This window comes from Macrotis lagotis, chromosome X, assembly GCF_037893015.1.
Source record: "Macrotis lagotis isolate mMagLag1 chromosome X, bilby.v1.9.chrom.fasta, whole genome shotgun sequence".
NCBI classification, from domain to species: Eukaryota; Metazoa; Chordata; class Mammalia; order Peramelemorphia; family Peramelidae; genus Macrotis; species Macrotis lagotis.
Genome location: NC_133666.1, coordinates 455235200 through 455261661, shown reverse-complemented (window position 1 = coordinate 455261661; position 26462 = coordinate 455235200). Strand labels below are relative to the sequence as shown.

Sequence of the window (26462 nt, the reverse complement as noted above, 5' to 3'; positions counted from 1 at the left end):
GGGGAGGAATTGTAAAACTTAAAATAAATAAAATCTTTTAAGTACAAAAAAAAATCTCCATATTACCCATCTCATTTTATTATCCTCTGTCTTTTTCTCAGCAAACCCCTAGGAAAAGCTATCACAACACAATGTCACCACTTCCTCCTCAATTCTTTGCATTTGGCTTCCAAACCTATCACTCAACTGAATCCACTCTCTCCAAAGTTACCAAGGCTCTACATTGCTAAATCTGATGGTCTTTTCCTATAATCCTTCTCAATCTGTTTAATTGTATTTGATACAGATAGTCTCCCCTCAGTTTTCATACTTTTTTCTCCTAGTTCTCCTTTTACTCTACTACTTTTGCTGGCTCATCATCCCTATCACATCTCCAAATTGGAATATTATGTTAACATTCTTTTCTAGGCCCTCTTTTATTCTCTCTTAATACTTTCAGTGTCTTCATCAACTTCTATGGATTTAACTATCATGTACATGCCAGAGAACACTAGTTTTACATATCTAACTTGAGTATCTGTTCTGAGCTTGCTTCAGGCCCTCAGTGCCTAAAGAACATTTAAAATTGGATGTCCTGGATCTCAAACTCAACATGTCCCAAACACACTTTTATTCCTAAACCTATTTTCAAAATGTTCCTATTTCTGTCAAAGGCAGCACTGTTTTTTTAGTCCTCCAAGATTGCAACCTCCAGTGTCCTTGACTCATTGCTAAATCTTGCCATTTCTATCTTTATATTATCTCTAGCATCAGACCTTTCACTTACATAAACTAGCACCCTTAGTTCTGGACTTTGTTACACTTTTCACCTAGATTTTCGCAACAACCTCCTAATTAGTCTTCTTGCCTCAAGTGTTTTGTCACTTCAGTACATCCTACATATTGCTGCCAAAGTGATTTTCCCTAAGTGCAAGACTGACCATGTTACCCTACTCATTAAATGCCAGTGGCTCTTCATTATTATTTAAATTTTAAAGTCTTCTGTAACCTGGCTTCAATATGTCTTTCCAGATATACCCACCCTTCAAGAAACTTAGAAATGAAACATATATACATTGGTTCCCTTCTTTCCCTTTTTAGTGATGTGTTAGTGCTTATCCTATAACCATCCATGTAGATGCTGCTAAAAGTTAGGGAAAAAACAGGAGAGATCCCTTGTCCTATTAGAGAATTATCAATGGAGAACCAATGACATCAGGAGGATGAAGACTTGACTTACAAGAGAATTGTATTTTAAGTGAGGCAGAGCTATGCAGTCATCAGCTCCACTTTCTCCTACAAAGTCAAGGGAGTCCAGTGGCAAGACAAAGGCCAAGAGGCTACGGCCCTGGCCGTGGCCTTTTTTAAGTTCAGCTCTTTTCCAGGTCTCAGTTTATCTGAGAATAATGCCCATTCCATAATTAAAGACTAGGTAAGATCTGAGGCAAAAGATGGCCTAGTTTGCCTTCATGAAAGAATCAGTCAAAGAGGGGAAGGATCCTCAGTTTCTGATCAGAACAGAAACTATTGCAATAAAAACCCAAAGAGCGAGTGAGCAGAGTTATTGGCCCATCAGTGAAAGCCAGAATGATTCTGAGTTTAAAGGCAGTCAAGTAGCTTTATTTGAATCACAATGGGCTTTAACAAAGCCTGGTTTTCTAGACTTATAGTTCAAGAAATCATAAAGGAAAACTCCATGAGATAAGAGTTAAGTAATTGTAGGGGGGAAGAGGAAGAAATATTATTTTAAAAATTTTCAAATATTGTCTTAATCAGGTCAAATTTATCTTTTTGCCTTCAGATGACAAACCTGTCTAGGTTTTATGAAGGGCTCTGAATGCCAAACAGAACATTTTGAATTTGATCCTGGAGTCAATAAACAGACCCTGGAGTTTATGGCAATGGTCCAAAGTATGAGGTGAGGAGGATCTGAACTTAGTGGTGACAGTGTCAGAAGAGAGAAGGAGTGGATTCAAAAAAAGGATGCAAAGGTGAAACTGTCCAGCCTGGACAGCAGCATTAGGGTGGGGATGGGGTGCCGGGACAGGAGACCAGGGGCTCCTAGACTGCAAGCCTGAGGGAACTGGAGGCAAGGAAGGAGGGCTGGGGAATTTTTAGGGAGAAAGTGATAAATATATAGAATTCATTTGCAAGCAGGTGAAAAAAGGAGCAAGTGGAAGAAATATCTAAATAAGGAGCAAAGTATTCAGGGAATAGGAAAACTAAAAAGAAAAATCTTTTGAACTTTTATACCTCTTTACCCCAAATAAGTTCTAATACATCATAATGCTCATTAAAATACTTTATTTTGCCTTTGTTGTTGTCAGATAATTAGGAAACCCACATAGTCATGGTTTAAAATGAAAGAATTTATTTTAATAGATATATGTACATATACTATTTAAAAATAATCATGTAAATAATAATAATAATAATCATCATTATAAAACTGAAACCAGGCCTAATTTAATAAATCTCACAGGGTAAAATAACAAGTAAAGAAGTCAGTCTAATACTGTTGAAATCTGTTTTTAAAGCTAGGACACAAAAAATTCAATGTACTGCATTTCATTTCTTCTTAATTCATTTTCACATTTATTATTAGACATAAGTACTCTTAGGAATGTGCCAACATGTAACATACTTCAAATAACATCGAAATATCTTAGTATATAACTTAGTAGTTATTAAAATGTTATGAAACAAGTCATTTAAATTGGGTAACCTAAAAAAGTACTAACCTAAATTAAAACCCTGAGGAATTAAAATCTGTTTACACAATGGTTTGGTTAAGTGCAATTTAATAAATGTAGAGTGCTACTTTATTTAAGGTCATTCTTGGTAAGGCATATTAAAAATAAGATCTACATAAGTGAATCTAATATACTGTACTTTATTTCCTGCTACAAAGTAGTTTTCCCTCAAAAAGTAGTTTTTGCACATAATTCTGGACCTCTTCGTCCTCTTGCTGGCATATTTGCTTTATATACAATAGTTAAAAATTTATGTACTAAGCTGAGCTGCCTTTGTCAGAACTTGCCACTGTGCTAAAATAGTGGTCCAGACAAGATACACCTGAAGAACTACATGCTAGAGAGTTCATGTCCATGTTCAACTATAGCTTGTACAAACTGCTTGAAGACTCTATCCATGTAAGTGGACTGTCTTGGCCATATTCCCTCCAGAAAGCCAATATGGCCCCCATAAGATGTAAGAACCAAAGCAACATTTGGATTTTGTTTAGCTGTTTCTATTGGGATAGCTAAAAAGAAAGAGGAAGAAGAAATAAATATCATTACCAACTTTTCCCAACTGGTCATTTATACCTAGAAAAATTTGTATCTTTATAAATTTTATTCAATACAATTATTATACATTACTATTAAAAATACCATTAAAACAGTAATAACATATATATATATATTATACATGATACTTTAAAGTTCACAAAAATGCTTTTCTTATCACAATGCTATGAGTGTGGCAATATAAATGTTATTGTCTACATGTAGCATGAGGAAAGTGAGGAACAGAAGGGTTCAGTGACTTGACCATGATTACATAGTCAATAAGAGTTGCAATGGGTTTTAAAACTAGTTCTACTGATTCCATTGCCTCTAATTAGGCCTCAAACTGAAAAAGAAGTTGATATAGTTGTCTAGATGCTAAGGAGATGAGAAGAGGGAAAAACTTTCAAATAATTTGATATAGCAATTTTATAAGGAAGCTACCAGCAAGAAGGTCTACCAAGCTACCAAGGACTTGAGTCTCACCTACAGGAGTCACAGTGTGAACAGAGAGAATTTTGCAGTGACCTACATATAATGTATGAATTAAGTATTTCTGCCTTGGTCAAGAAACTGCTATTCTTCAAGGTTGAGGAATGGTCTCCCATTAAGAAGAGAGGGACGGGGGCGGCTAGGTGGCATAGTGGATAAAGCACCGGCCTTGGAGTCAGGAGTACCTGGGTTCAAATCCGGTCTCAGACACTTAATAATTACCTAGTTGTGTGGCCTTGGGCAAGCCACTTAACCCCATTTGCCTTGCAAAAAAAAAAAAAGAAAAAGGAAAAAAAAACCTAAAAGAAGAGAGGGACAAAGAGCTCAATAAAGAAACAGGTAAAAATTTTTTTAAAAAGTTTCACCACGAAGACAAAAGATACAAAGTAGTAAAAGGAAATCCTAACCATGTATGCTAGAAGAATTTGACATAGATGAAAAAAGGAAAAGTATAGATTAAGAACTGGTTTAATGGACAGATCCTAAAGAGTGATTTGATGTCAGTTTAAAAAGATGGATTATGGGGGGCAGAGCATGAAGGCAGCATTTCCTGGAAACTCCACCCCCCCATCCCCCCAAAAAAAGGATGGCTCTAACCAAAATTTAGAGGGGCAGAACCCACAGAAAGCCTGAATGATAAATTTTCCTAGTCCAAGAAAACTTAGAAGTTCCGTGGGAAAGGTTGTTTCAGCAGGACTGGGGGTTGGGAAAAAAGCCACAGCACAGCCCAGAGATCACAGGCAACAGCTTGAAGGGATGGTGAGAGAACTCTGCTGCACCTGGGTGAGTGTGGAGTGAGGAGCCCAGTGAGAATTGGAAGAAAGCAGCCTGCACCCCCAGAGACAGAAAGGGAAGTCTCTGCTGTTGGGCCTTCCACACTAAATAACCAAGCTGGATTCCTCCTTATAGATCCAGGGCAGAGGGAAGTACTGGGCCATCTACATACCAAACAAAGCACAGACTACAGAGCATAAGGCTTTGGAGGAATAAAGGTCCCAGTGGGATTGTCCCCCCCCCCCCAAAAAAAAACCCCAAAGCCTTGGAAGTGCTGTAAATTAAGTCTTGGGCTGAGGAAATGAGTAAACAGAAAAAGAATATGACCATAGAGAATTACTTTACTCCCATGGAAGATCAAAACACATAAACTTCTGTATCCAAAACCTCCAAGAGAAAAAGAAAATGGGCTCAGACTATGGATGATCTTAAAAAAGACTTTGAAAAGCAATTAAGGGAGATGAAGGAAAAACTGGGAAGAGAAATGAGAGTGATGCAGAAAAATCATGAAAACCAAATCAAAAGCTTGATGAAAGAAATACAAAAAAATACTGAAGAAAATTATATGTTAAAAACCAGTTTAGGTCTAATGGAAAAAGCAAAACAAAACACAAATGAGGAGAAGAATGCCTTAAAAAGCAGAATTGGCCAGCTGGAAAAGGAGATAAAAAAGCTCTCTGAAGAAAATAATTCCTACAAATACAAAATGGAACTAAAGGAAGCTGATGACTTTGCAAGAAAGCAGGAAGAAATAAAACTGCCAAAAAAACCCAAAAAGTATAAGAAAATGTGAAATATCTTATTGGAAAAACAACCGACCTCAAAAACAGATCCAGAAGAAATAATTTAAAAATTATTGGGTTATCTGAAAGCCACGACCAGAAGGGCCTAGACTTCATTTTTCAAGAAATAATACAGCACAATTGCCCTGAGATCCTAAGAAGCTGGGAGTAAAATAGAAATCAAGAGAATTCACCAGTCACCTCCTGAAAGAGATCCCAAAAGAAAAACTTCCAGGAATATTATAGCCACATTCCAAAACTCCCAAATCAAAGAGAAAATTCTAAAAGCTTCTAGAAACAAACAATTCAACTACCGAAGCTCCATAGTCAGGATTACACAGGATCTGGCAGCATCTACATTAAGGGCTCATAGGGATTGGAATATATTATTACAGAAGGCAAAAGATCTTGGTTTACAACTGAAAATCAACTACCCAGCAAAACTGAACATCTTCTTTCAAGGGAAAAGATGGATTTTCAAACATTTCTATTGAGATGACCAGAGATGAACATAAAGTTTGATCTCCAAGTCCAGGACTCTGGTGAACCATAGAGTGGGTGGACGAGAAGGACTAAGTATGAAGAACTTGATGATGTTGAACTGTTTGTATTCCTGCATGGGAAGAAGATATTGATCACTCATATGAGCCTTTTCATTTATAAGAGCTGTTAGAAGGAGAATATATAGAGAGGACATAGGAAAGAGCAGAATATAATGGTATGATGTGGTAAAGGGATGGAGTCAATGGGTGATGGGAGAAAGTACTGAGAGGAAGGAAAAGGAGGTGAAGAAGAAGCTGAGAAATTTCACATAAGAGTCAAGAAAAAGCTTTTTCAATGGAGTGGAGGGGGGAGGCAAGGGGGAATGAGTGAGCCTTCATTCTCATCAGAAATGGCTCAGGGAAGAAATAACAAACACACTTAATAGGATGAGGAAATCTATCTTGCCCTGGAGAGGGATAGGAGGAAAGGGATGAAGGGGGGGAAAGGGGGAAGGAGGGAATAGGTGATAGAAGAGAGGAAAGAGGAAAGATTGAAGGAGAAGGTACTCAGATTCAACACACTTTAGGATAGGGCCAGGATGAAAAGAGAGAGAGAGAGAATAGAATAAGTAAGAGTGGGGAGAAATAGAGTAGAGGTACAGCTAGTAATAGCAATTGAGGGAAATATATTGAAGCAACCTCTCTGGTGGACTTATGATAAAGAAAGCAACTCACTCCAGAGACAGAGCCATTGAAATCTGAACACAGACTGAAGTACAATTCTCTCTCTCTCTCTCTCTCTCTCTCTCTCTCTCTCTCTCTCTCTCTCTCTTCTTGAGGTTTCCCATCTTCTTGGGGGTGGGGGGAAGGGGGTTTATGTTTATTCTTGTTTACTCTTATAACATTCAATTTACATCAATGTATGGCATGGAAACAATGTAGAGACTGTCAGACAGCCTTCTGTGGGCAGGGTGGAAGGGGGGGGAATCGTAGAATTCAGAGCCTTTGCAAAAAATGATGGGTATATATTACTATTGTATATAATTGGAAAACAAATAAAATGTTAAAATGTTAAAATGTTAAAAAAAAAAGATGGATTATGCATCACTTTCCCTAAGGCAGATGAGTTAACTATTGAATTTACAGATGACATAGAATCAGGAAAAAGAATTAAAAAACTGGATTAAAAATGTCTCAGAATAGAATGGTGAACCCATTTTAACAGGATGAAACTTATTAGAAACAGAGAAGCAAAGGCAAGATAATAGAAGAGCAGGTAGAAGTATAGAGAGCATTCCCCTTAAACAAAACAAAAAGCTCCCCCAGCTAGATCTGAAAAAAATATGCTAGACTAAATTTTTGGTTGGCACCTGAGGAAAAAAAAATCAGTGAGTCACTTTTCTGGTTCAGGTCAGCATAGAGAGACAAACAAGAATGATTTATTAACAAGGCTGGGATAATGGGGAACAGGGGCAGGTCTAGCCAGCAATATGCTAGCTCAGAGCACTAGAACCCCAGACACATACCAGGGCACCTCATATGAGATGTAGGAACAGATACCCACTGGCACCTTGAACTACCCACTTACAGGTCATAGATCTAGGGTTAACTGAGGGAAGAGCCTTTTTGTGAAGAGGTAGAATTCTAGAGTAAGGAACAGTCATGGGCATAACCAATGTAATGAAGAAGTAGTGCATTCAAAAGCAAACAATAACTATATAGCTTGAACCTCAGGAGCACAGCAGGCTCTCATTTCTAAGTTTCTAAGCCTGGTTTGAAGCCCACAAAAAAACAAGAACAGAAATGGAAAACTTTAACAGGTATATGCCTGAACCAGTAGGTTTCCTAGCTAACTGACTGGGGTTGATCCAGCATTTCTGATGAAAAGACCAGAGCTACATAGAAACCTTGAAGTGTAAACACAGAAACCAAAAGAAACAAGTAAATGAGCACATAATTAGTCACAGAGGTAAGCTAATTAGCCAGAAAGTGGTTCTAGTATGTCTATAAATGCCATAATGATTAAAAAAGTAAAACTTTAAAATAGAATGGGAAGGGAGGGACAGAGGACTATACTAAGGTTTGAAAGGTAAAGGAAAGTTTAGGAAAATCAAATCACATAATTGGGGTACAAGTAGGGGACAAGTAGGGACACTCATCTGAACTAGTCAAAGGAATAAAGAATACAAACACTTGAGTATGGTAATATTTCAACAGGAAGAAAAGGATGATGGGAAAAGGGGGAATTTAGAAGGAGGAAAGATTAAGGGAAAGATTAGTTCTAGGCAAAATAAACTCTAAGGATATTCAAAAATATTTATAGCCCTTTTGCAAGTAGCAAAAAATTGGAATCTGAGAGGTGATACATTAATTGGGAAATGAATGCGTGAATAAGTTATGGTATATTGATGTGATAGAAAACTATTGTGCTCTATGGAATGATAAAAGGGAATGGTTTCAGATAAACCTGGCAAGACTTGTATGATGTAACACAGAGTGAAGTGAACAACTTATGCATTATAATATTGTAATAATAAACAACTTTGAAAGACTTAGGATCTCTTAGGGGCATAATGAACATCCACAAATCCAAAGGACTAATAATGAAACATGCTACCTATAACCTTTGAAGAATCTGAAAAAGATGACTGCCAACTCTTATTTTGCAAGCGCATCAGTGTGGGGGTATGGTACAGTCACCAAGAACTCTAAACACGGAGGCAGAGACCTAGGTTTGAATGTCATCTCTGGCACTGCCTCATTATATAACCTTCAAGTTAGAAGGAAACAAATCATTTCATGTTTTACAACTAGGGAAATTGAGCACAAAATTCTGCTCCTTACTAGCAGTGTAAGCCCTTGCCCAGAATTAATAAGTTAGTGTAATTCATGTTTGAACTCTGGAACTCAAGCATTAAACAAATTGGTTTTTTTAACCTATTGTTTTTAACACTATTTGTTGCCTTAGATAATTTATTCTAGGGCTTTCTCACACTGTGATTGAATAAAAAGCTTTGAAAACCTTCAAGTCTTCTATAAATATAACCTATTATCAACTCAACTGCTGGCTTATTCTAGTTTCAAGTCAATTATTCTTAACAAAAATCATATATGTAAGGATATATGTATTAACTGATAACTATTAGCCCAGCATAAGATTATATTCTTGAAGCTAAATAGTTATGAGAATTAATATAATTTAACTATATATATATAGATATAATTTTGCTATTCTTTAAAAATTTGATTTCATTGAAGAGTTAAAATTCAAACCAGTTAAATGGTTTTAAACACATTATTTGTAGTAAAACATGCATAGGACAAATTTTCTTGTTGAAAAAACTCAAGTTTTGTATACCATGGAAACAATGTAAAGACTGGCAAATTGCTTTCTGTGGGGGGAGGGAAGTAAGATTAGGGGAAAAATTGTAAAACAAAATAAATAAAATTTTTAATTAAAAAACTAAAGTTTCTTGGAATCAACAGGTAATTCCAAATAGTTATATGGAGAAGCACACCTAAAGAAGGTGGAAGGGAACTTAAATAAAGTACAGTAATGTATTACCTTTTTCTTTTTTTTTTAAATTTTTTTAATCAGTGAAAATTTGTCTTTTCTCCCTTTCCCCATCCCAAATTAGGAAGAGGAAGAAAAACAAAATAAACAGTCAAGCAAAAAAAAAAATCACACCAGTCATATAATATGTAAATGATACATATTTATGAATCATTTATGTACACATATAAATGTTTCATTTTGTACTCTGAGTCCTTTACCTCTCAACACCGAATAAGTAGCATGTTGCATCAGGAGTCCTCCACAATTATGGTTGGTCAATACACTGATTATAGAATTTCTTCTTCTTTTTTTTTTTTTTGCAAGGCAAATGGGGTTAAGTGCTTGCCCAAGGCCACACAGCTAGGTAATTATTAACTATCTGAGACTGGATTTGAAACCAGGCTCCTGACTCCAGGGCCGGTGCTTTATCCACTACGCCACCTAGCCGCCTCTGATTATAGAATTTCTAATTCTTTCAAAGTTGTTGGCTTTACAATAATATAAAAATTGTATAAATTATTCTCCTGCTTCTGTTCACTTCATACTAGTCTCCCTAGATTTCTCTGAAACCATCTCCATCATTTCTTAGACCATAACAGTATTCTGTCATATTTATATTCCATAATTTGCTCAACTATTCATTCCCAAAATAATGAATACTTCCTCAAATTCCAATTCTTTGCCACTTCAAAAAAAAAAGGCTAAAAATATTTTTGTACGCTCTTAGAACATGTTTTGCCCTCTGTCTACCCTTCTTTTGTTCAGCCATTTTTTCATTCATTTCTGACTCTTGAAGACCTCATTTAGGGTTGAAGTGGTTTGTCATTTACTTCTTGATTTTACAACTGAAAAGCTAAGGAAAACATGATTAAGTGACTTGCTAGTAAATGTTGCCAGATTTGAATTCAGGAAGACGAGTCTTACTGATGCCAGGTTTGTATTCTCTCCATACTAACAACCTATCCTCCTTTATCTCCTATTTCACTATTGAAATAAATATATTTCTAAACTCAACTCTTTTTTTTTTCATCCTTTGACCAGTTCAGATGAGACTGAGCTAGAAGCTGAAACTAACAACTTGCTCTGCTCCTGGGGAATCTAAGTTAAATAGTTGATGAACCTGCTCTTTGTTTGGTACACACCTTAGGTACTACATTCTCTTATCACACTGGAGTGCCACTCCAGAGGATATCTCCTCTTCCATTTGCCCCAGATTTATGACTCAGAACTGCATGGTGAGTAACAAGGATGCTAACTGGTACCTGTTCCTGTATCCTTTACAGATTCAAGCTCCTTTGAGCTGAATCTGGGACCCCTTTTTGTCTAGGTACATAACCTCTCCTTGCTCTGCAACAGGGGTACTGCTCTTCTGGCCTGACCCTGAGTTTGCAGAACTTTCCCTCTGTCTCCATCCTGTAATGTTTTTCTTGGATATCCTGATCAGGATTCAGGCTCTTCCATTTTCTAGATCTGTTTGGAGGAATCTGGTGGTGAAGCTCACTATTTCCTCCAAGCTAGCCTTGCCTCTGTCCCAAGCTGAGTGAATGTCTTACCCTTTCAAACAAGCTTCAATTTACCTACACCACTTCTTTCCCTTTCTCTGTTTCTCAGAAATAGGTCTTTTATGTCAATATTTGAAGCTAAGGGGAGGGCCACATTTTGTGAAATATGCCTAATGGTTGAGAAAACAAGTTAGAAATCTAGAGTGGAAGACAGATAATTTCAAAAAATCCCAGGATATGGGGCGGCTAGGTGGCGTAGTGGATAAAACACCGGCCCTGGAGTCAGGAATACCTGGATTCAAATCAGGTCTCAGACACTTAATAATTACCTAGCTGTGTAAGCCACTTAACCCCGTTTGCCTTACAAAAAAACCTAAAAAAAATATCCCAGGACATAAGGATCAAAAAGAAGGGTTAAGTGCTGAAAATTCTAAAACTACTAATTGCAGCAATAACAGAAAAATCACAGAATTGCAACCTTTTAAAGGTAGAAGGAATATCAGCAGTCCATTTTTTAAAAAAAACAATCTTCATTCTAATATGCTCCAAAAGTGGTTATCCCGCCTCTAAATGAACAAATAAGAGGAACCTACTACCTCTCAAGGTAGCTCATTCCACTTCTGGGGATCTCTAATGGTTTAGAAGCTGTTCTTTCCATTGTACTCAAAATGACCTCACTAAAACTTGTTCAGTTCTCCTAATTCTACCTAAGCATAGGTAACAGGCTGTGTCATATGTATCAGACAAAGACTTTAAAGGCCTATTTAAATAAGAGGGTTACTGGTTTCTAACTTCAATTAAATTTAGGTTAAACAATGATACATTTACGTTGATAAAGCAGCAGCAAAACATTCAGACTTAAGGAAATACTAAGAATGTTGCTAAATCTCTTTATTGCTGTCAAAAGCAAACTGGTTTGGACACCCACTTGAAGGACATGGTTTTATTTGACTAAATCACAGGGAGTAAAAGAATAGTTAATAACTAAGTTTCCAGTCTTGTTTTTCCAATTTGTGACAAAGGGGCAAGATCTGCTCAACAAAAATTCCATTTTGTAATTATAAACTAATAATATAGATAGTTGAATTTTAAGAGGGCTTTAAAATTTTGGCATCAAATTGATAAGAGGAGAGTATTTTGTGGAACTTGACACATAGCTTCTAGTGATTATTAAGGTATTATAATTATCTAAATTACCTTATGGCATATATACTCTTTCTCTAGTACCTCAATCTATGAATACAATCATAAACAAGGTTCTACATTTTAATAGCTTAAAATTGCATTAAGACTTTGGGGACATTCTATTTGTTTTATATATATAACCTTTGTAACTCTTTCTTTCTCAACTCTCTTTGCTCTGTCTAAGCTCTTTGATTTAAAAGACAGAGCAAAGAGAGTTGAGAAAGAAAGAGATGGATTTCTGTTGAAAAAAATAGTGAATTTTTTTAAGAGGGAAGTAAGAACAAATAAACTTTCAGGTTAACTTTTTAGCTTTTTTCATCTACAGAAGAATTAAATTTTTAGCAGTAATCCTTCTTGTGCTGTTCTCATGGAAAAAAACTAGGAAGGTTTTTTTTTTTCCTTAGGTTTTTGCAAGGCAATGGGGTTAAGTGGCTTGCCCAAGGCCACACAGCTAGGTAATTATTAAGTGTCTGAGACTGGATTTGAACCCAGGTACTCCTGACTCCAGGGCTGGTGCTTTATCCACTGTGCCACCTAGCTGCCCCAAAGGTTTTCTTTTAATCTTAGTTTTATAATTCAAATATATTAACTTCTAATATTTAACAGGTATTTAATGTTATCCTGCTTGAGATGCCTTAAGATTCCTTCCTTAAGTAAACAAAAAAGTCAAAAAACTTTATTGAAAAGAATCTTATATAGAAAAGATCCATCATTACAAGAAAAACCCTGTGAATCTGTACAAGTACATTATAACCAGTTCAAAGAACAGTTTATTTTTCAAGGAAGAAGAAATGCAATAAAAATGCAAATAGGCAAAAATATCAAAGGCCGTATCATTCCCTTGACTATTCATGCCAAATACAACAGAGATTTAACAGAATGAAAATATCTAAAAGAAAAACATAGCAGTCAAAACTGATGCTTTATTGAGTCTATCTAGTTCCTATTTATCATAATGGTCTATATATCAATCAAACCACCAAAACGTTTTAGAATATTTTGATGTCAAAATTTACTCATGTTCTTAAAACTAAAAATAATTTTAGGCTAGTTCATTTCTATCTAGACAAATCTTAAAAGAAGTTAATCTCACCATGACGGGGAGAGAATACATCATCCTCAGAATTTAGACAAAGCACAGGAATTCCTACTGACTTCAACCTACGATTTGGACTGGCATCAGAGTAATAATCATCAATGGAGCGATATCCAAACATAACCGAAGTGAATCGTTTATCAAATTCTCTGATGGATTTTGCCTGAATAAAAAGAAATCAAATAAATGACAATCTAATTTTAAAAATCAAAACATTAAATAAAATTTATATAAGGTTTCTCATACCTTCATGACATGATCCATGTCGATTTGTTTCACAAACATATGTCGATGCCTAGAAACAAATGATTGCAAAAGAAAAAATAAAGACCACTCCCACCTTGTACCTTAACTAAAACACTATTATAAATTGGCTGAGCAAGAAAATGTTAACATTTTAAATCTAAAGAATGCATCAAAGAATTGCCAAAGATGAAAACAGAATACAACTTTTTGCATACATTTCACTTAATTATATAATTATGAGCTAAAACATTTAAATTTTGAATCTGAAAAACTTTTTAATTTTTAAATTTAAAGAGCTAAGTATACAGTACACAATGGGTATAAGCAGACAGCAAAATGTTCCCAACAGTGAACAAACTGATGTAAAAGACATCCAAGAAATAAAGGCCAGAAAAGAAAGTGGGCCTGTCAAAGTAACAAAACTACCCAGACAAATGAAAAACATAGGAAAGACTTTATCATGTTGTGAAGATCCCCTTTTGAAGGACTCTTTTGGATATAGTAATTGTAATTTGTAATCTGAGTACCTGGAAGGAGTACTCACAACAATGTGATAATTGCTTCACTGGGATAACAAATTGTAAAATAAATATATACATTTTTCCTTAACCAATCAACATTCAAATTTTGGCTACCTTTCTTCTATGCTGGATATTTAATCATTAATACTAATCACAAAATAACTTTTTGCCAGCTTTCAATGGTTCAGTGGGATAAGAAGAATATTTTAATAATAAAGTCTTTAATAGATATAGTTTTCAGTGAGTACTTCTCTTAATAAAGATAAGAATTGCCTTTATTTTTGTGATTTTAGCTAAAAACTCTATGTCTTATTTTCTCTATCTGTAAAATTAAAAAATTTGGACAGTGATTTCTATGTTCCCTCTAGTTCTAACATTCTGTATGTTTTAAAGAATAAAGTTTATTTGATCCTTTAAAAAAGCCAATTACACACATTTAAAGTATAAATCAAAATCAAACCTGGTAAAAATAAACATATTTTGAAAAATAGAAAGCACAGAACACAAAAACAATATTTGAGTACCATAAGAAATATAAGGATTAAAAATTCTTAAGAGTAAATTACTCCAAGTTTACTACGGTGTTTGAGTGACTCTGATATTTCAGAGTCTAGTACTATTAAAGCACTCAGGGAAGATAATTATATCCTATAAATACCTAATATCTAACTTATTTAACAGGGAGTAACTTAAGACACTCTAAATTGAAAATTAGAACATTCTTACAACATCACATCAGAATATTATTTTTTGCTTTTTGAAAGAGTTTGAAGAGATGACTCACTTGTTAACAGAAGACTGTAGACAGGTTGTCAAATAGTAATTAAAAAGCAGCCAGTTAAGTGGTTTCTCCAATGACTCTGCACAAGCAAAAGTATTCCAGCCAACAGAAAACGTTGCAGCTGCCATCAAAGGAGTTTTGGTGCCAATTTTGCCCAGATAATTTAAAAGCAGCATACTAAATCAAATGACAAGTGGCACACAAATAAAAATAAGTAATTCAAATGAAACGAAATTTAAGCACAATTAACAACTTCTTGACCTTACATCATTGAAGATGTCACCGCAGTTCTAGGAAAATCTCAATCACTATTTAGTAATTATCATATTTCCTTACATTCATAATTGAGCAAATGGGAAAAATACAATTATGGCATTAGGAAGACTGTATCATATAGTACAGAGAAGTAGATTACTTATTATTATTATTATTGTTATTATTATTACTACCTTATATGTATTGTCAGATTTCATTGCCCCTCCATCATGTTTGTACATTCCTATGCATTTCCTTAAACATGCTATTATTCCTCTAGTCTGGAGAAGATACCAAGACAATGAGGTCCTTTCTCAAGCTGGACTACCTAGGATCTCAGCATTACTACAGAGAATCCAGGTAAGATGGGCTGTTCATGTTGTTAGAATGCCAGACATACGCTTGTCAAAAAAGACAATGGAGGGAGGGAAGAGTCAAGATGGTGACAAGAAAGGATCCTGTCTTAGGCGCTCTCTCATAAAACTCATAAACTAAGGACTCTAAATTTTCAAGAGACAGAAGCCACAGAGGGACCCAGTGAGGGAGTGCTCCTACTCAAGGTAACCTGGAAAAGAGCAGAAAGGCTCCGCTTCCTGGGGTTGGAGGGGCTGCCGGCCAGAGGGGTGGCCCACCAGAGCAAAAGAACTTCAGCCTCCCGGAGGCAGCCCCAGGGTGTGGCTCACAGTAGGGGGGACTCTCCTGAGCTATGCCTCAGGGAGCACCGGGCACAAAGTGGGGGAACAGCGGGCACAAAGTAGGGGAACAGCGGGGGACCTCTGCCAGAGCAAGCACGTGGAGCCCAGCCCTCAGGGCACACAGCCAGCAGCTTGGTCTTTCCACAGACCACATCCAAAAAACAGAAGCAGGAGCCGGTAAGCAGGAGCCCCCAGGGTATGAGCCCACTGAGCTGAGGGAGGGGAGTGAAGAGAGACTGCAGAGCTCTGTCCTCTGCCCCTGGAACAGGACTCTGGGGGTCTGACCACATTCAGATCCTGATCACAGTCTAGGCCCCCCCCATAGAACAGCAGCCCCCCCCACCTCAGCCCCATGGCAGAGGGGGGCGCATAAGGTCATTCACAGATCAGGAGGGAGGATAGAGCCTCACACCCTGAGCCCCTTGTGGGAGTGTCCCAGAAGCTCAGGAAGCACCCCAAAAGCAGGCTCAGGCTGGGAAAATGAGCAAGCAAAGAAACAAGAGGAAGACCACTGAGAAATATTTTGCAAATGAGCCCAAGAAGGATCAAAATACTCAGTCTGAAGATGAGGAAACACAAGCTCCTGCATCTAAAGACTCCAAGAAAAACAGAAACTGGGCTCAGGCTATGACAGAGCTCAAAAAAGACTGAAAATAAAATGAGGGAGTTGGAAGAAAAACTGGGAAAAGAAAGGAGAGATGCAGGAAAAACATGAAAATGAAGTCAGAAGCTTAGTCAAGGAAATCCAAAAAAATGCCGAAGAAAATAACATGTTAAAAACCACCTTAGGTAAAATGGATAAAACAGTTCAAAAAGTTATTGAAGAGAAGAATGCCTTAAAAAGCAAAGATAAGAAAACTCTCTGAGGAGAACAAATCCTTCAGACAAAGAATAGAATTCAGGGAGATTGATGAGTTTACCAGAAATCAGGAATCAATACTTCAAAACCAAAAAAGTGAAAAATTAGAAGAAAATGTGAAATATCTCATTGAAAAAACAACTGATATGGAAAACAGACTTAGGAAAGATAATTTAAAAATTATTGGAATACCTGAAAGTCATGATCAGGAAAAGAGCCTTGAGATCATTTTCAAAGAATTACTATAGGAAAATTGCCCTGATATTCTAGAAGCAGAGGGCAAAATAGAAATGGAGAGAATCCACCGATCCCCCAGAGAAAGAGATCCCAAAAAACCAACCCCTAGGAATATTACAGCCAAGTTTCAGAACTCCCAAGTCAAAGAGAAAATATTACAAGCAGCCAGAAGGACACAATTCAAATATCGTGGAGCTGCAGTCAGGATCACACAGGACTTAGCAGCAACTACATTGGAAGCTCGTAGGGCTTGGAATACAATATACCAGAAGGCAAAAGAGCTTAGAATGCAACCGAGAATCAACTACCCAGCAAAACTGAATGTCCTCTTCCAGGGAAAAAGATGGACTTTCAATGAACCAGGGGAATTTCAACGGTTCCTTTTGGAATGGCCAAAGCTGAATAGAAGGTTTGATCTTCAGATACAGGACTCAGGTGAAGCATGGAGATTGGAGGAGAGGGAAGAAATATGAGGGACTTAATGAGGATGAACTGCATGTATTCCTGCATAGAAAAATGACACTGATAATACTCATATGAACCTTCTCAGTTAATAGAACAGGTAGAGGGAGCTTTTATAGTTAAAGCACACGAGAAAGCTGAATTCGAAGATAAAATATGGTGTAAAAATGGAGTCAATAAGAAAAAAAAGGGAAATGTAATGGGAGAAAGAAAAAGGAGAGGGGGGGAATAGTCCAAGATATTTTGTATAATAAGATTTTTCTTTATTACAATGAGCTATTGCAATGATATGGAAGGGGAGAGGCAAGGGGGAATGAGGGAACCTTTGACCTCATCAGAGATGGCTAGGAGAGGAAACAGCATATATACTCAATGGGGTATAGACATCGGGAGTAAGAAGGAGGGGGGAGCAGGGGGAAGGGGTGGGGATGTGAATAAAGGAGGAGAGGATGGACCATGGGGGGAGAGTGGTCAGATATAACACATTTTCTTTTTTACTTATGGCAAGGGGCTGGGATTGGAAGGCCTGCCCAGGACCATAGGGCCAGGTGGATTCTGGGCCTAAGGGGTGGTATGGGGGCTCAGGGCTTCTTGGCCCCAGGACCTGGGATCTGTCTGCTGTGCCACTCAGCGACCCTATAGCACAGTCAGAGTGAAAGGAGAGAGAAAATATAGTACATGGTAGTGGAGAAATATGAAAGGAGGGAGTTGCGATCAGCAATGGCAATGGTGGAAAAATATGGAAGTAACTTTGTGATGGACTTATCATAAACAATGTGATCCACCCACAACAGAGTTGGTGGTGTTGGAACAAAAACTGAAGCACATTTTTTATTATTATTATTTTGGGGGGGGGGCTGCAGGGCAAATGGGGCTGGGTGGCCTGCCTGGGGTCACACAGCAGGGTGAACATTGGGTGTCTGAGGCTGGATTTGGACCCAGGTGCTCCTGGCTCAAGGGCGAATGCTCTGTCTGCCACCCAGCCACCCCTACTATTATTACTATTTTATTTTATTTTGGGTCTTTTTTTTTTTTAGTTTTTGCAGGGCAGTGGGTTTCGGGTGGCTTGCATGTCACACGGCTGGGTGATTGTTGGGTGTACAGGGCTGGATGTGGGCTCAGGTGCTCGTGGCTCCAGGGCTGGTGCTCTGTCCATTTGTGCCACTTGGCCACACCTACAATTATTACTATTATTTTTTTAAATTTCTTCTCTCCTCTTTACTTTATTGCTCAAGCAAGTCTATATTTATGGGGGAGGGGTATTTAGTTTACTCTTAAACAAGAATATTTTATTAATGTAAAAAAACATTATTTGTATGAAATGAGAATAAATATTAAATAAAAATATAATATAAAAAATGACAATGGAAAACACACAGGGCAAATGCTCACAGTGGGTCAGAAGAAATACTGAGACCCCCTGAAGGTCTCATTGAAGAACTTTAGAATTGATTGTACAGCATGGGAGACACTGGCACAGGACCCTCCAGCACGGAGTGTCCTCAAAGAGGGTGCTGCCTTCTATGAGAAGGGCAGAATTGAAGCAGCTCAAAGGAAACAGGACAACCATAAGTTTAGAATATCCACCCCAGGTGTTCACATAGACTATTTGTGCCTGACCTGTGGTAGAGCATTCTTAGCTCATATTGGATTGATCAGTTATAGTTGAACACACACTGTAATTTGTCTCAAACATAGTGATGTCACTTTGCTCTTCTTTGATAATGAAGGACAAGAACAAACTTCTAGACTGGCATACCATTTCTATTGCCCCTTCTGAATCCTACTCCCTCCCTCCCTTCAGGACTCTGTTAAAGTCCTACATGCTTCAATTCATGAAACCACCTTTGACCAATCCAGTCCACAGTGGATTTTTTTTTTTGCCTTTAAACTCAAAATATTTCCTAACAACTGGCTATTCAAGACAAGAATGGGTTGTCTTAGGAGGTAATGGATTTCCCCGTCAAGGGATCTTAAAGCAAATATTGAATGAACACTTGTAGATGCATTTGTGGGAAATGCCAAGGATAGATTGAACTTGGTGACTTTAGGAACCTTAACCCTGAATAATCTATGTGATTATTGTTATTCACTCATACCTCCTTTGGAATTTTATCCTCCTTCTTTTCTTTTTTTAATGTTATTTAATTTTTTTCCAATTATATGCAAAAATAGTTTTCAACATTCATTTTTTTTGGTAAGTTTGAGTTCCACATTTTTCTATCATGTTCTCTTCCTTCCATGCTCTCTACAGTAGCAAATAATATGATAGAGATTGTAAATGTACAAGCATATTTAAGATATTTTTATATTAGTCATGTTGTGAAAGAAGAATAAGAACAGAAAGGGGAAAAAAGAGAAAAAATTAAAACAAGTTTTAAAAAGTGAACATAGTTAAAACAAGGTTTAAAAAGTGACTATGTTCTCTGCATTCAGACTTCACTTTTTTCTCTGGATATGGATGGCATTTTCCATCACTTTTAGAATTGTCCTTGATCACTGAACTGCTAAGAGTAGCTGAGACCATCATAGTTAATCATCTTACAATGTTGCTGTTAATATGTACAGTGTTCTGGTTCTGCTCACTTCACTCAGCATGAGTTTATACAAATCTTTGCAGGTTTTTTTGAAGTTCACTCATTCATGATTTCTTATAAAACAGGACTCCATCACATTCATAAATCATAATTTGTTCAACCACTTCCCAACTGATAGGCATCCCTTCAATTTCCAATTCTTTGCCACTACAAAAAGAGCTGCTATAAATATTCTTGTATATGTGGGTCTTTTTTTCCCTTTGTTATGATCTCTTTAGGATACATACCTGGAAGTGGTACTGCTGGATATGAACAGTTTTATTCCCTTTGAGCATAGTTTCAAATTACTCTAGAATAATTGGATCTGTTCACAATTCCAACAGTGTCTTAGTGTCCCAGTTTTCCCACATTCCATCCAATATTGGTCATTTTCATTTTTTTTGGTCATTTTAGCCAATCTGATAGGTGTGAGGTAGTACCTCAAAATTGTTTTAATTTATATTTCCCTAATCAATAATGATTTAGAGCATTTTTTCATATGACTTAGTTAATTTCTTCATCTGAAAACTGCCTGTTCAAATCCTTTGACTATTTCTCAATTGGGGAAATGACTTATATTTTTATAAATTTGTCAGTTCTCCATATAAATTAGAAATGAGTCCTTTATCAGAAACACTTATTGTGTGAAACTTGTTTCCAACATTCTGCATTCCTTCTAATTTTGGTTACATAGGTTTTATTTGGGCAAAAAAATTCTAAATTATTCATTTTGTAATTGATAATGTTCTCTATCTCCTGTTCCCTCTTTCTTTTCTATTCAAAATCCTTTTTTCTTTCCCCTTTCCTTTATAATTTCTCATCTTCCATAATTCTACTTTGGTGAGATAGGTACAGAAATCTTAGGTACCCCAATATACTATGAGTCAGGTCGAGGATGAAGGAAGAGCTCCTTACCAGGGAACTACCAGTGACAATGTTCATAACTCATCTATAGAGGTTAACGAGAAAAAAAGGGTACAGTAAACCTTGACACAGAAGTCTGACAGACAAGCTAGATGAGAAGGTTAGGGTACAATACATGCTCAGCTACAGATATGAATACCCCTAATGGTATGACATTATTATTCATCTGGGGATATTAGGATGACTACAAAATGAGATGACCTACTTAAACATGTATACTTATCTTGCATGTTTGAAGTGAAGAGATGATTTGGGAAAAGAGGTCCTGCGAAAAAGGTTCCATCTTAATCTAACTTCATGATTTATCTAGAAATTCACTGACTCAGAGTACTATATATAAACATTTTATTTTTCTGGAGTATTTCTACTCTTTTCTCTTTAAAAGTATTTTATTAATTTAAAAAATGTCATTGTCACTTCTCAATGAATTCCATCTCCCCCTTCTGAGAACTGAGATGAAATAAAGTCCAGGGCACATGACTGTATCAATGCTTAGCCTTTCCCTTCTCTTCCCTCTTGTAACAAAAAGTAGAGTTAAAGAAAAAAAATGGAATAGCTAAACAAGGTTTGGTGCATGAATACTATGGAATCCTATTGCTCTATAAGAAACTATAAATGGTCAGACTCTAGAGAAGCATGGAATGACTTACAGGATTTGATGCTGAGATAACAATGTACACATTAACAACAACATTGTAAGATGATCAACCTTGATGGAAGCAGCTCCTCTCAGCAGTTCAGAGAGTTAGGACAACTCTATTAGACTGACTATGGACAATATTATCCCCATCCAGAGGAAGAAAAACAACCCCCCCCCAAAAAACAAACCCCCCAAAACCCCTCTGAAACTGATACACTCTTGTGTATATATACAATGCTGTTTGCCACTGAGGAGAGGGGGAATGGGAACTTAAAAATATATATATGCATATGGCTGAATGTTGAAAAAGCTTTCATAAAATGTAGTTGAGAAAAATAAAATATCAATTAAAAAAAAGAAAAAATCAACAGATTGACCACAACTGAGAAAATGTGCTTCCACTTGAACCAGTAGTTCACCACCTCTCCTCCAAGAAAAAGGAGACATAGTTCACAATCAGTTCCCACTTATCAATGAATCAGAATTCTAATTTCTTTCAGTGTTGTTTTCACTGTGTATATACTTCTTCTTTTTTTTTTTTTTTTAAGATTTTGCAAGGCAATGGGGTTAAGTAGCTTGCCCAAGGCCACACGGCTAGGTAATTATTAAGTGTCTGAGACCGGATTTGAACTCAGATACTCCTGACTCCAAGGCCAGTGCTCTATCCACTGTGCCACCTAGCCACCCCCCTGTGTATATACTTCTTCTGGAATATATTAATATAGAAACTGTGCCTATTAATGTAAAGATTTGTAAGGGCTTTTGATTTTTTTTGCTACATCCCAAAATTAATTGGGAATGCATAAATATTTGCATATATATATATAGTAATTTCTAAGCATAATTTCTAGCATAAGCTGTAAAAGAGGAAAATGTAGATGATATTTGAGTCTCACTATTACTCCATGTAAAATTAGTAAGTGAGGAAAAACAATGCATCATAAATTCATACTTCATATTCTTGGGAATCCTTCTGTGAAGAGTTCAAAAAGTAGTCAAGTTTCTATTAGTCACAGCAGAAAAGGTAGAATGATCGGTAAGACAAAGATAAAAAGTCAGGTGCTCTCCTCTAATCTGGACAGAATTTTATGTTCTGTGCTAAATGAAATCTCATGAGGAACTGGTTGAGTAAGAAATGGGGATTACTGCTAATATACATACTAAGATTTATTTTTTTTTACAAGGCAATGGGGTTAAGTGGCTTGCCCAAGGTCACACAGAAATTAAGTGTTTGAGGTCAGATTTGAATTCAGGTTCTCCTGACTCCAGGGCTGGTGCTCTATCCACTGTGCCACCTAGCTACCCCCTGTACTAAGATTTATTAAGAGTCATAGTCTCAACGGAACTATGTGTCTGTTAACAGGATGGAGTATTGAGGTAATTCCTAATTTTCTTGGGGAAAGAGGCTGGTGTGGCAGAGGAAGTAAGGAATAATGACTGCCACTAAGACTGGAATCTAATTAGAAGACTTTGATAATCTATAGGAACTAAGTGCCTACAGCAGATAAGGCCTTTTTTAGGAAACAACAACAGTGTATATTTATATATCAATTCCTCATCACTCTCAGACATTCAATTCCCAAAGTCCAATTTATAGTTTAATCACCTTGATGTAATGTTAAAAAATGGCATATGACTTTCAGCAAACAGGCAGAAAAATATTAAATTTTTAAATGTTTCACATTATATTTTTTCCCATTGTTTCACTTCCAAATAGTTCAGCTCCTAGATCATTATGTAGGTGCAGATGTCATTTTACCCTCCCACCATTTTTTCAATACAAATGAGTTAGTTATAGGACAAATAGGGGCAGCTAGGTGCCACAGGGGAGTCAAGAAGGTCTGAGTTAAAATCTGACCTCAGACACTTAATTTCCCCAGCTTGTGTGACCTTGGACAAGTCACTTAACCCCATTACCCCCCCAAAAAAAGAAAAAATGAAGTTATAAGACAAATATATAAAATTTCAAGTCATTCTCCAAAAGCAATGTTTTGATAACAGCTAAGTAATGAGTATTGTTCCATTCTCCAAAATTCCGCATACCAACAAAATCGCAGATCCTCACCCTACCAGTGCCCCCCCAAAATGATTACACATAGTATTATTGATAATTATTGCAAGGGTCTTCATGGGGGCTGGTTCTAGGGAGCCTAGGTCTGAGGGTACTTAAATAAATTTCAAGGTTTAGTGGAGACACACTGAAAAAAATGGAGCTTCAATACTGAAATCCAGGATGATTTATGACTCAATACTAGTCCTAGGTTATATATAATCAAGAAGCAGAGGTTTTACGTGATTTGTTGCTTCCTTGGCACAGATGGAGGTAACAGACAACTGCTTCATTAGTTCTTGAGGAGATGGATTTTGATAACACTGCTTTCTGGGGAAGAACTCAAAAGACTTAGATCATCGTTTAGCCTTAGCTGAGGTGGTCCAATCTATCCCGTTAATCCTATATGGAGGATTGTAGTTTTAGAGCTGGAAGGAACTCAGAGATCCTCTAATCTAAACATTTTCTTTAACAGATCAACATATTAAATCCCTAAGCATGTCAAAAGTTTATTGGTCATCCCACACACTGGAGGGTAGTCCTGTGTTAAGAGTAGATGGTCAGGTTTCCCAGCTCCTGCACTGACTCCACAGGTTCTATGGTTCACGTAAAGTATTGGCAACTGCAGACCTGGGTAATATCCTAAACTGGTAGCAACAACTAGTATTTGTATTCGGTCTGGAGATGCTCAATAGAGTAGTGCTTTTGACTAAAGCATTCAAATGAAAAAAGTGTAACCCTATTTGGGGAACCCACATGGGAATGTATCACAGTGCTAGGCAACAAGAAAGGGCATTTTCTTCAAACCCATTACAAGACATTAATATTCAACCAGCTGCAAAGGCTAATGGTCAAGTCCTGCCTTCAGGCACTGCAGATTCATTGTGACATGAATAGGCATTTCTCTGGAGCATATGAATAGAGAATCTAGGCCTGTTTATGTGAAAATCTGTCCTACAATAATAAGTTAGAAACATATAATTAAAGGGAACAACTTTCAGCTGGTAGCCTTTCCATTAAAGTTCATATTTTGGGGTAAAAGGGAAAAAAACTAAGCTGAATACTGTTGGTTAAGCACAATTTAGAGACTTTGCCCAACTTTTTGTCTTTGATTCAGCCTTCTTTTTGTAGGTCAAGGCAGACTTTCCATGTTAATGCAAGATTCCCCTCCCCTTTTCTTTTCTTAGGATAGAAAAGTTTATTCTTTAAGATAAATAGATGCTGAATTGAATTCTGAGGATTATATCTATCTATCTATCAGAGTTGAATAAAGAACCTACCTATTATATACATAGATGAATCTGAAATTTATAAAGATGCTTTAGCAGACAAATACAACACAACAAATCAAACCAAAGATATTGACAGGGAACTATAAAATTAAGAAAAATATATTCAATTTCATAAGTTCATCAACAAAACTATGTTATGACCTTTGATTCTGAATCACAATCAACACTAGGAAGCATTGTTGAGTTCTCTCTGTCTCAAAAGAATTTAAAAATAGATTAAGTGGAATAGCAATAGTATGAAATTTATATAAATACATGAAATAATAGCAAATTTTAATTTTCCTTAGCTCTCCTGGGATAATGAAAAACAGTTATTAGTAATACCATATGAATATAAACACAAATGTTCTCACACTAAATCCAAATGCAACTTCAAACAATATGCATAATAGCATTTAAAAATAAAATAGTGCAAAATAGCCAAAATTTGGAGTTTAGAGATCAGAGCTTAAAGTCAAACACAGGAGCACAAATCAACAGAATGGAAAAATACAGTATAGGAGGAGGTCGCCAGGAGAAAGCAGTGAGTGAATCTAAGCCAAAGACTAGAGAAGCTATTCTTGACTCACTTCCACTGTGGACTTGTTATGGCACCCAACTCCACAGCAAATCTTAAACAGAAAGCATGCTGCCTTTTGATTTCAGCCACTAACAAATATTTATCAAGTGAAGAGCACTGGGCTAGATACAAGTTCAAAAAGGGTTAGCAGCTGAGTAACTGAAGTCAGTCCCATGGGAAATGCAAAAGGGCAGCTAGTCAGGGCTATATAATCCATATGTCCATTTTACTGCAAGGACCATTGTAAATGGATTGGTTTCACAGGTCCCAGTGCAACAATGAATGACCGAATTAAAGAAAGGGTGAATTAAGCCAAAGCAGTTAAATCAAACTTTGAAAAATGTATGTTACTCCAAACAAGAGAAATAATTATTATAGTTTAATTCAAGAGCTTTAAAAAAAAAATCTTACCCTCCCATGGATACCCCTGCTGCAAGAAATGGAGCGGATGGGTATAGGCTGTGTACATGGTGAATAACAGTTTCCAAATCTTCAGTATTAGCACAACAGTAAGTCCTTGGTGTCTGCAAGCAGTCATAGATAAAACAAACAAAAATTTGTACTATAATCTGAAATACAAATAAAATTAGTTTCATGGTATATAATAAATAAAATTTTAAAATATGTTGCAAAATAGAAATAACCATTTCTTTGTGTTTTGACAAGCTAGTGTTGATTATGGCAATTTTTTTTGCCTATGTATGGAGTATGGTCTGCAAACGTAAAAATAATTGTGATTGCTTTTTGACAAGACTAATTTTAACAGTAGCTTAATTTTTTTTTGTTTTAAGGAAAATATAGTTTTAAAAAAATCTCAGTAAATTAAGACTCAGTATTTAGCAATAGTAGGCACTTAATAAATGCTCCTTCACTTGACCTTAAACTTCTTTTCAGTCATCTATGACAACAGTTTCAGTCTAGGAATAAGAAAACAAACCTTACTTTCACAGAAACTACATAAAAATAAGCCTAAAATACAGCTTAATGAAAAGCATTTCAGGAATACAAAAATAGGTGTCACTTCAAAATCTTATTATTAGGTAGTTTTTTATATTAAGTAGTTTTAAAAAGTTATAATTCTTTTAATTTCCCCCAGCACTAAATCCTGAAAGAAAAGTGGTCTTGGGGTGGCTAGGTGGCACAGTGGATAAAGCACTGGCCCTGGAGTCAGGAGTACCTGAGTTCAAATCCAGCCTTAGACACTTAATAATTACCTAGCTGTGTGGCCTT

At 36.5% G+C, this 26462-nt stretch overlaps 1 protein-coding gene across 1 annotated transcript in view; it reads right to left on the bottom strand.

Moving 5' to 3' along the window:
- Positions 1-2402: 2402 nt before the first annotated feature.
- Positions 2403-26462, bottom strand: part of ABHD3 (abhydrolase domain containing 3, phospholipase) — a 45617-nt gene continuing 21557 nt past the window's right edge. Inside the window, exons 5-9 of the mRNA XM_074201527.1 lie at positions 25644-25756; positions 14687-14860; positions 13382-13430; positions 13133-13298; positions 2403-3241 (exon numbers count right to left, since the gene is read on the bottom strand). Of these exons, the coding sequence (XP_074057628.1) occupies positions 3063-3241; positions 13133-13298; positions 13382-13430; positions 14687-14860; positions 25644-25756 (681 nt within the window). The 3' untranslated portion in view covers positions 2403-3062. The remainder of the gene's footprint in view (positions 3242-13132; positions 13299-13381; positions 13431-14686; positions 14861-25643; positions 25757-26462) is intronic.